The sequence below is a fragment of the Sphaeroforma arctica genome (genome assembly GCF_001186125.1).
Source record: "Sphaeroforma arctica JP610 unplaced genomic scaffold supercont1.237, whole genome shotgun sequence".
Lineage (NCBI taxonomy): Eukaryota > Ichthyosporea > Ichthyophonida > Sphaeroforma > Sphaeroforma arctica.
Genome location: NW_014040321.1, coordinates 34,655 through 46,688, shown reverse-complemented (window position 1 = coordinate 46,688; position 12,034 = coordinate 34,655). Strand labels below are relative to the sequence as shown.

The window sequence follows — 12,034 nt, the reverse complement described above, 5'->3', positions numbered from 1 at the left end:
ATATATATATATATATATATACATACTCTAAACCCTATATATATATATATATAGCGTGTAGAGTTTAGTATATATATATATATATATATATAGGATTAGGATTAGTATAAATATATATATATATATACACGTATATATCGATAGATATATATATATATAAATACATCTATATATATATATATATATATATATATATACATATATATGCATACATATATATACATGTATATATATATTTATACACACACACACACACACACACATATATATAAATATATATATATGTTTATACACACACACACACACATATATATATATATATATGTATATACATACATATTTATCATTATATACATACTTACATACATACATATACATATATATATATATATACATATATATAGAAAGGTATGTGCTTTTAATATATATATATATATATATGTATATATATACACATATTTAGATATATATATATATATATAGGGTGTAGGGTTTAGTATATATATATATATATATATATATGAATATATATATATATATATATATATATATATATATATATATATATATGAATATATATATATATCTATATATATATATATATATGAATATATATATATACGTCAGTGCACACCACTCGTGCCAGGGTCGAAAACTTTCCAACAAGCCCCTAGATATAGTCCATACAACTGCAGTTTATTGGCCACTACTTTATGCAAAGTAGCGCACGGGGACGTACACTACGAAGCTGACAGTCCTTAATTCATTACAGTCGCATCGGTCAGCATAAATAGATGACTACTCCACAAGGTTTGGCCATCACCAAAGAAGATCTTCAGAGTCATCCGATGCGAGCTGGACTACACCAATCCATCTACCCCCCTTCGCATAAAAGTGTGAGACGGCTGTAGAAACTCACCTGGATGATGCTGGCGGTGTAGTGGGGATGCTTGTCCATCATGAAATCGGGTTGACAACTTACTTGATGCCCATTTTGAAAGGCAAAAGTACACAAGAAAGGGCATATATGGAATTTGAAACCATCAGGGCTGGGTAACAAATTTCAAATGTAAATAAGCAAAAGAATGGCTTGAGAGCCATAGTATGTTCATATGTATAGCGGCGTGAATAAAGTATGCAGATACGCAGCTGGCAATTATATTGGCCCGGTCATGCACAGGCCTACACGGACAGCGTACGCATACACGACAACACCAATCGCCGAAATGTACAAATAAAGAAAAACGACTGGAAAATTGTGTTGTCATTACACTTTGACAAATGTATATTGTTTCTTGCTTACTGGTATAGTTGTTGAAGATACCATCTATCAAGTGTTCCCATCACGTTAAGAATACCACTGTCAATTGCAAATGGATACACATAATACCTATTGGCAGTTTCGCCTGCTTTCCAGAATATCCTGTGACCTGTCAAATAACTTACGGTATCTCCATACGATGCAATCGGTCCACTGTCCAAAAGTATAAATCGGGTTCACCGTCACCATAGTAGTCCTTGTGCGATGTTCGGACCGGTTGAACAATAAACACTCAGTCCAATACACGCCGACACGTCGAAGGAGGCAACTGTATTCTATACTAGCACAGGGATATTGGTCCCACCGGCTGTCATATTGAGTTTCTGATATAAACTTGGTTCAGAAACCAGGCTCTCGGTCTCCTGGTGGGGTGACCTGTCTGCTACACCTCTGACTGTCAGTTCGTGCCTATGATCTTTTCGCACGTGCTCAGCTCTGGCGGACTGAGTACCGAACTTCCTCCGGCAACCTTCGTACGCGCACACGACCGTCATAAACCCCTCCCCGTTGTCATGGGAACAAGCACGTGCCGTTGGAGGGCCGGTACTGTCGCGCATACTGTTCTCTTTAGACGCCGATCTGCTCTGCGTGTTACTCGGTTTCCTGTCCCGTGGCACACCCACTTCTTCAACCGCGCCAGACCCCACAGCCTGGGCGATGATTCGGCACTTCCGAGACGACCGACTACACTTGTGTGTGTTACCTGCACTTTCTCGCGTGGCTTGCAGGACGTCTTGTGCGTGACTACACTTGTTCGTATTACTTGCATTTTCTCGCGTGGCTTGCAGGACGTCTTGTGCGTTGTGCAGGTGGTCTCGAGCGTCAGTCTTCTTCTCGCGTGTGTGGTGGCGTTCCTCTCGGGCACTTTGTTTACTATACGATGCCACACGTCCACCGTCCGGAACAGCATGCTTGCTTTCCCGTGTGTTATGCTTGTGTTCCTTCGTGTCGTAGTTAGTGTTCATTATATCATGCCGCTCCAGAGTACTGGTTTTAGGCTCTCGTAAGTTGCGCTTCTTCTGCTCAGTCGCCGGGGTATTGTCCTTCAGACCAATCAATGACCGTTTCTTCGGCCCAGTCCCACCCTCGTATGTCAGCAACTGTGACATAGTTAATCTTGAGATGCGTCTACACACTTCACTTGTATTATCACTATCGCCCCCCTCTGTGACCGTCATCCTCCTACGTTTCTGTCCGCGTGTAGGTACTTCGTGCGTGCTAACCTGTGCGTGTGTGCCCAAATGTGTACCCTCCTGTGCGTGCTCGGGTGTTTGGGTTGTCTTAGGTTGTACTACCCGCCGTTTGCGCGACCGTAGCACTCGTTTGTGCGGATTAGCTCTGCGCTTGTGTGGGTGGGGCTTCACTACCTTGCGGTCACACGCCTTCCCCTCCGCACCCACTTTACCTACACTCCCGGCTGAGGTGTCTTCGTCCAGGTCCATAGGCCGTATACCATCATCTATATGCGCCTTACGCCTCCCTCCCCCGCTTGTATTAATACCCAGGTATTTGTGTTCTAGTATCATTTTCAGCGGTGACAACGCTCCGGTGCCTTTCCGCACGGATACAGTCTCCTCTGAAACCACAGGCTGCACCTGGCATACACGGGGAGAGAACTTCCGCGTTATGCGAACATCCGAAGTGTTCACACCGGTAGTTATACAGGTAGTATTCCGGGACGTACGAGTATGTGTGTGAGCGGGATCCATGGGTGCCATCATAATATTGAGCTTCAAGCGTGATTCGGATCCTATATTTCCTAAGCTTCTTGTGAATGGCGATGTTACCTATATTCGGGAGATAAGAAGATTGATAATTTATATATGCGTATACACATATATATTTATTTATATTATATATATATATATATGCATACATACATACATACACACACACACACTCATATATATATATATATATATATATTTTAATACACAGACACATCTATATATATAAATATCAATATAGACACATACTCACACACACACATATATATATAAGTATATACAAACACACACACACACACACATATATATATAATATATACATATATACACACATATATGTACATATATACACACATATATGTACATATAGATAGATAGATACATCATATATATGGATATATTTATACATACATATACATATAGAAATAGTATATATATATATATATATATATTATAGTCGCCTCATCACGGACTGACCTGATGCGGTTGCATGCTTGCTGCAGATCATGCAAACATGTAAAACGCATCAGGACAGGGCGTGATGTTGGTGACGGAATTGCCAGTGAAACTAGCACACGCAAGAGATCTAAACCTAAACGCACTAATTCTCAGAGTGATGAGAACAGCACAACCTCCAAATCCAGGTACAGCAGCCCGGACATTATATTTGGATACACATATACACATCTACATATACATACAACAACACGCACAGACACACACACACACACATATATATATATACACACACACATAGATAGATATAAATATATAAAGATTTAAATATGACCTGCCCCAATCCCTGACGAGATACCTTTTCCTCAGATGTGTTTAAATAGTGTCACTATTGTCACTATATATATATATATAAACATAAAAATATATGAATATATATATGTAAATATATGAATATATATATATATATGTATACTCATGTACATACCTACATACACAGACACACACACATATATATATAAATATACATATATACAAGTATAAAGATAGATAGATCCAAACACAGACACATATATATATATCTATAGAAATATAGATGTAAACAGATATATACAATAAATATACTATCAGTATAAAAATATATGTTTACCAATACACACACACACACACACTTATATATGAATATATATACAGACATACATACATACAAACAATATATATATATACATCCATAATATATATATATAATTATACATACGTATATATTTGAGTATTCATTTACATTTATATATATATATATATATATATATATATGTATATATATATACATCTCCATACCTACATATATATGTATATATATATATGAATATATAAATATATAATTATGTATATATATATACATAGACAGATATATGTATATATATATATACGTATATATAGTTATATATATGTAAAAATATATATAACTATATATATATGTATATATATATGTAGGTATGTAGATATATATATATATATATATATTATATACATATATATGTATAGATATATAATTATATATAAGCATATATAATATATATTATATATACATCTACATACCTACATATATATATATATATATATATATATATATATATATATGTATCATTCATCCATATGTAAAAACAACTCCTTAATTCATACCTTTATACGCACACACTCACACAAACAAACATACACTCACATACATACACACCCACACCCACACAAACACATACAAACGCACACACACACGCGCACAGACACAGACACAGACACACACATATATATATATATATTATTGCGTGTGTATGCGTGCCTTTATGTGTGCATGCATGGGTTTGTGAGGAGTTCAAATTATTGTATTTATACGCACGGATGTATGAATATATTAAAGTAAATGTATCCAGGTGTGTATAGAGCTTTCTAGTATAAACTCAGGTATCTCTACAAATTAGACATAAAGGTATACGATAATTTATTTCAAACTAAGGGTCTCGTGTGATGATAGACACGCGTGAAATTCGTTTCATTAGCAAGTGTAAAATAAAGTCAATCGACTTGCAAACCGTCATACCTTGCGAAGTTAGACTGTTGCTCATACACAAATACTATGAGATATATAAAGTCTCACTGTTATGCCATCCCTTGTATGGTTCGTGTTCGAATGCGCATTTAAATTGTAATCTCGACCATTAACCATATCTGTTCAATTTTCAGAAGACTATATGTTATGTAATTTAGTTAAATCAATTGTTTTATGAATATGTGACAGGACAGTAAGTAAATATATTTAGGATGTACAGTCACTGATTTCTGTATTTAAAATAAATAAATACTATTGTTTGTTTGTTTGTTTTGTATTAAAAAAAATAACAAAACAAAACAAAACAAACTAAAAATAAATCAACACATATTTGGAAATGTTTATGTATGACGTATATAAGTAGAATTGCTTTATTTCTTTAGTTGTTTTTATATTTCTATATTGGGGTCTTTTTTAAAACAAAGTATTTTGTTTTGTTGTATAATTTAGAGGGCTATGTTTTGTCTAGTATTTCGTTAAAAAAAATGTACGTAAATATATTGTTGTATAATTTAGAAAGCTATGCGAATGTAATGTTTTTGGCACATGTATTTTATTTTTAAATATTTTGTTTTTTTTGTGTTTGAGTTCTATTTTCACTTTTTTCAGAAACTATTGTTTTTGTAAAATTCAAAACAAATATTTGTGTATTTACGTATTGTCGTATTCAACTATAGCCTTCTAAATTGTTTTTAGAAACAACGTATGTATGTGATAGACGATACTGAATAACAACAGTAGAGTAGGTCATGATCACAAAGCAATGAAAGCACTCTATATGGACAAATAGAACATATATACGCTCAATTATGGAGTTTTTAAACAACAGCTTGATAAGCACTGTTTCATTGTTATTGTTACTACTATATAATAAATCCCTGAAGCATAAAGATTTGCAAATATAATTAAAATTTATTCGTGGTGATGTAAAAATATTTGATAAATAAACGTGTATCATAGCCTGCTACAAAACTGAGCACATGAGGCTGTGCATATAACTTCCTTTCTTGCCCTTCTTGGTGACCTTGGAGTCTTACTGTGTACTTTGTAATAGTTTGCGAACACATACCAGTCTGTCCATCCAAACAGCGTATCCGCCTCACATTTGAAGGGCTAGTCGTACATCTTATCAAATCTCGTTTCTGTGACGCGCATATAGCTAATACAAGACGACGTCATGTAGCAACATTTTTGTTCCCATGTGACAACGGTAGTTACGGTAGAATTTGTTCCACGGTTCCTGGGTATGCTATAAGTGAAACCATTAGACGGGCATTCGTAGCAATTTTATTTTGATGTAATTGCTATCGACACTAGCTGCTTTGATGCGTTCTTGTCATAGAAGGACAGTGTAACAGCGAGTTTCCTACTATGTATTCAGCCATAATTTTAGTTTCACGTGAAAGCATACTCAGGTAGTAATAAAAAGTCGATAAGGCTATACTGCATTCTTTCACTAAAAGTCGAAAACAGCAAAACATGACCCCTAAAGCCTAAACCCTCTATACAAAAATGGAAAAGAAACGAGTTCAAGACATGGCCTTCTAAATTGAACACAAAAAGAGAAAAAAATACACATGTATGTATGTTAAAAAACATAGCCTTCTGGTTTAAAAAAAAAAGAAGAAATAAAAGAGAAGTCGTTGAATCCCGAATTCGGGCCTCAGTCCCCAGAGGGCCCAGACTCAGAGTGTACTGGAGTCTGAAGTCTGAAGTCTGGATTCACTAGAGGGGAGACTGGAGAGTGGAGAGAGTTGGAACTTGGAGACTTGGAGTTTGCTCAGTGGTCACTGGAGAATGGAGACTGGAGACTCTCAACTGTCTAAGTCTGGATTCAATTCTGGACTCGAGTATCGACTCTCCGAACACTATTTGTTATTAGTATTCAATGTTTAGTATCAATCTTTTTTCTTTTTAAAAATAGTTTACAACTCTCTAGTCTCTTCTAGAGTACTCCATTTACATATTTACATATATTTAAAAAAATTCTATTTATATATATATAGTATTTTTATGATAAATAATACATATGGTGCAGTCGCGTATTATAAATAGAGTGCCGTCCAACTTTTTTCTTTTTACCAGTAAAGAGAGAGAGTTAGTCGGTTAGTGTCAAGTGGCAACTGTCAAGTGAAGTCACCCAAGTCACCAAATGTCAGAGAGACTGCTGGATTCAGGTAACAGGCAAGTATTCAAGCAGATTTCAAGAAGTCTACAATTCTGTATGTATTGTTTTTAAATGTATATATATAGGTTCAGGCTTCAAGTCGCACAAGAGTGACACTGGAGTCTGGAGTCTGGAGTCTGGACTTTGAATTTCTAGGGCCAGCGACAATATAACTGGACAATCCCGAAAAGTGGTCATGGGACTTCAACTCTGTCGCTGTGGAGTTATCAAGATATGGGACTCAGAGTGACTCGGACTCTGGTGACTGGCCCTGTGAGGCGGGAACTGCCACGTGCCAGACTGATAGACTCTGGGGTTTTTAAATCATTACGTTTCTTTCTAAAAATGACTATGTACGTATGTGTATTTATATATTTTAAACTTTTTGTTGCTCTGCACGACTGCATAGCCGTCTAAAATTAAAAGGGCGAGTACTGACTACTGAGTACTGACAGTGATAAATATTTAAAAAAAAATTACTCGTAAATACATAAATATAATGGTCCTTGTCAAACGGAATCCGGGGTCAAACTTTCAAAGGCTCAAATTTGAAACTTCAAAATTGAAATGCTCTCTGAGAAACTAGAAAGAGAGAGAGGCGCCTTTTTCTATTTACTTCTCATGACCTCACACCTTTGACTTTACAGTTTACAGTCCTCATATGACTCCTCAGTCCTCACTCTCACGTCAGTCCTCACACTCAATTGGCGTTTTCAGTTTTCAGTTTTTACAGACCACATATATATGTATTTGTAACATACTAAATACATAGCATAGCCTTCATAGCAGACAATAGACATAGCCTGTCATTTTTAAATATTTAACGTTTTTATTACAACATCAGTCTTCAGGCCTTCAGCGTTTTTATTAATTGTGGCGGGCGCCCCCGGGGCCCAGTGCTGACTCCTGACTCATGTATGTGTGTTTGTGTGTACGTAATATTTTGGATGTGATAAATAACAATTACCTTAGGCTTAGATAGTCCTATTTATTTTATTGTGGGTTCGGCACAATTGTTTTAGAAAACAAAATGAGCCGTCGAGTCGTCGAGAGGGAAATCGTGTCATGGAACTAAATAAATAAAATACCACAAGAGTTGCAGAGACCTAAAAATAACACTGTTTTTTTTTAATAATAAAAGACATAAAAGCGTACTTTTTGTTAGGGCTTGTCGTATTTATTTACAATTTCTCTACTTTCCAGTTTCCGGCCGATCTGAAACGGAACCAGCCGATAGCCAGCCCAGGTCCCCAGCCAGCCTAAGCCCCAAGCCCAGGGCTCGTGGGGCCGTGGTCAACAGTTGCAGCAATATGCCAAAACTGACATCTGCCCCTGTTTCAATTTTAATAGAAGGTTATACTGCTATGGAGAGGCGCAGGGCCTCGAGGCTGTGGGTCCAGTCGCCAGGGTCACGAGCCAGGGCCAGGGCCCAGTGGCCCAGCCATCCGCCCAGGGCACCAAGCCTTCAGACTTTGAAAAAAGAGTCGCACAGTCATGATTTTTAATTTAGAAGAAGGCTATGATAGTCACATGTTTTTTATTAAAAAAACATCGATATATATATATGATATAAATATATATATATTAGTTAATTACTCTGTGTTGGAGTAGGGAGCTGCTTCAGGAAATCAGAATCTATCACTCTCGTCAGTCATTGACACATTTTTTAGTACTATGCACTGATTGCACTATATTATATTATATTTTTAGTAAAAAATCAATCTGAAGACTGATCTACGGGCTACGGGCCTACAGCCTTACGCCTTACGGCACACGATCCGAGAGAGCGACGAGCCACGTTATTATTGCGTACAAATTTATGCACATAAAATTGCATAGCCTTATAAATTTAAAATTGGACAAGGCCATGCAAATTGCCCTATTCCCGAGCACAGTTGACTTGTGACTCCAATTTTAGAGTCTGTGCACATTTCACTACATCGAATTTCGAAAGTCGTTCAGAGCATATATTCAGGAAAAAGAGCGTTTCTTGGACAACCGGATACAATACGCGCATCGCTGCTCGCCTTATTTAAGCTTGTATCACTCCACTTGCAAGTATCATATCGAATCAAGTGTAATACAATCTACTAGATTACTAAACCACAATTATGTTGAAATTCAAAACACTCGCAACGTTCATAACCGTTGCTGCCACTGTGATGGCGCAAGGTGGCATGCAGCCCGCAGAGCAGCCCGTAGTGCAGCCCATCGTTGCAGATCCATCACCCACGGCGGTACCCGTAGCCCCAATCCTCGGAAGTGACTACATCACTTGTGCGGTGAAGGACGTTGAAAGCCCGTTGGGCTGTGCCGTGGTACAGGATGACAAGGAGTGTTGTCGGTATAGTTCGAATTGTAATGGATTGAACAAGTGTACTCCCTCGTACTGTTGCACGGGGTCAGCGGGCCCCGTTGTCTCTGATACACCACCTCCTTCACCCGTAACGAGTGAAACAGAGACCATTACACCAATGCCCCCAATTCTCGACAGTGACTACATCACTTGTGCGGTAAAGGATGTCGAAAGCCCGTTGGGCTGTGACGTGCTACAGGAAGACAAGGAGTGTTGCAGGTATAGTTCGAATTGCAATGGATTGAACAAGTGTACTTCCTCGTATTGTTGCACGGAAGCAGCACCCGAAACAACCAACACACCATTGCCCCCAAATCTTGATAGTGACTACATCACTTGTGCGGCAAAGGACGTCGAAAGCCCGTTGGGTTGTGACGTGGCACAGGACGACAAGGTGTGTTGTCGATATAGTTCGAATTGCAATGGGCTACGCAAGTGTACTCCCTCATACTGTTGCAAAGGTACTGCTACTTCGACACCTCATCCGGAACCTTCCAGTACACCTAGTTACGAGCCGGTCGATAACTATATCAACTGTGCTGTGAAGAAATCTGAGGGTGGATTCAAATGTAGCGGTGGTGAAGAGGTTGACACTCACAAGGAATGTTGCCGATGGTCTAAAGAATGTGGTGATTTGAGTAAATGTACTGAGAGCTACTGCTGTACTAGCGATTCCAATTACCCTAAACCATCGCCATCGGCTAAACCTGAGGATTTCACTATTAAGTGTAAAGAAAAACTCGGACTTCAATGCTCAAATGGATACGAGATGGATAGCAACAAAGATTGCTGTGAATATCCTGGAGCATGCGGAGATCTTCGCAGTTGTAAAACTGATTACTGCTGCACAGAATCTGGAGTTCAAATACCTCCTGATACAGTAGGGGCATGTGAATGTGATGGGGTAGTGCTGAACCAGAAATGTTACTCATCTCTCAAGGAAGCTATTCGAGCTGCTTCTGATGGGGACACAATCTACGTTGGTGGCGAAATTGAGGTCGATGCACCTATCGCTTTTGAGCAAAGTCTGTCTTTCAGTGGTGTTCTCTGTGACAATGACCGTGCTCAGATCATCGCTACCTTCGATGAGGTCGATGGCGCTATCTTTGAAGCTGTGAACGAGGATTCTCAGGAAGTAAACTTTTTGCACTTAGCTATTACTAGCGAGGGCGATAACTCTGCCGCCGCGTTCCACTCTCTCGGAAGTGTCAACGGAGCACCTGACCAGGTAGTAGCTATGAGTTTAACCAACGTGTGGATTCATGACATGTACAGTCAAAGACCTGGTGTAGGTATCTTCATTGGATCCTCGAATGGATTGTCTATTGACGACGACTGTGTGTTCACCGACTTGAAAATGAGCACATCAGAGATGGATATGTATGCAGGTGGAGCCGCTATCGCCGTTGTCTACCTACCCAAGGGAAGTGAGATCAACATCGCTGGTTATTTCAAAGATAACAGCGCATTCTATCCCGATGCATCGTTGCACAGCGGGGGTGGTGCAATTTATCTAGATTACATGGAGGGAGATGTGACGTTCACAGCTGCGTTTGAGAACAATTCCGCCAATCAGGGGGGGGCTGTTAATGTACAGGGTGTGCTCGGTAACATGGTTGTTGATGGCTACTTCAATGAGAACAAAGCTATTGATGATGGCTATGGTTCGAGAGCCGGCGCTTTCCGTGTGCTAGAGATCGAAAGTGAGGGTTCAGTACTTTTCAGCGGTTCATTCGTCGGAAACACAGCCCAGGGACGCGGAGGCGCCATTGCCACTAACATGCACAGATCAGGCAGTAAGATGTACTTGGATGGAATCTTCCAGAACAATGTAGCATCTACTGTTGGTGGAGTTTGGAGTTTGTGGACTGAAACCCAGATGGAAGGCCAGGTGCAGCTCGATGGCGATAGTATTTTCGAAGGTAATCTGGCTGTGTATGACGATTCCGACTCTGGTATATACAGTATTGTCGTATCAGGCGGTGATACCGATAAGCTTGCCGAGAACGAGTGGTTCGGTCGTACAATCACTATCAACTAAATGTTTCGTGACATGCAACATACAATACGGGTTGCAACATGCAACAAGTACTACAGTTTGCAAAAGTGTACTGAAAGCCATTTTGAACGCTGCAAAATCAATAAAAGTATAGATACATTTGAGTACTTGAAAAATTTACAGGAAATGAATTGTGTCAACCATTGTGGTTATTTGAAATTGAGAAGAAATATATATATATATATATATATATATATATATATATATATATACAAATATACATCACACACGCACACACCCATATATATATATATATATAAATATATATATACATATATGAGTGAATATAGAAATAATAATTATACACATTTTTACTATTATACATACAAGTGGGACCTCTAGAGT

General features: G+C 38.3%; 2 protein-coding genes across 2 annotated transcripts; one reads left to right on the top strand and one right to left on the bottom strand.

Moving 5' to 3' along the window:
- Positions 1 to 1,596: 1,596 nt before the first annotated feature.
- Positions 1,597 to 5,236, bottom strand: SARC_04307 (hypothetical protein; the record flags this gene model as incomplete). Its single annotated transcript, XM_014301869.1, has 2 exons — positions 5,099 to 5,236; positions 1,597 to 3,108 (listed from the first exon to the last, which is right to left on the bottom strand). The coding sequence occupies exon 2, from the start codon at positions 3,040 to 3,042 to the stop codon at positions 1,597 to 1,599; it is 1,446 nt and encodes a 481-aa protein (XP_014157344.1). The 5' UTR covers positions 3,043 to 3,108; positions 5,099 to 5,236.
- A 4,036-nt stretch (positions 5,237 to 9,272) lies between these two features.
- On the top strand, positions 9,273 to 11,810 carry SARC_04306 (hypothetical protein). Its single transcript, XM_014301868.1, has one exon. It carries the CDS (start codon positions 9,386 to 9,388, stop codon positions 11,669 to 11,671), a length of 2,286 nt encoding a protein of 761 aa, XP_014157343.1. The 5' UTR covers positions 9,273 to 9,385; the 3' UTR covers positions 11,672 to 11,810.
- Positions 11,811 to 12,034: the final 224 nt, after the last annotated feature.

Coding starts and splice junctions, on each gene's coding strand:
- SARC_04306 (XM_014301868.1), top strand. CDS start 9,386: ATGTTGAAATTCAAAACACTCGCAACGTTCATAACCGTTGCTGCCACT.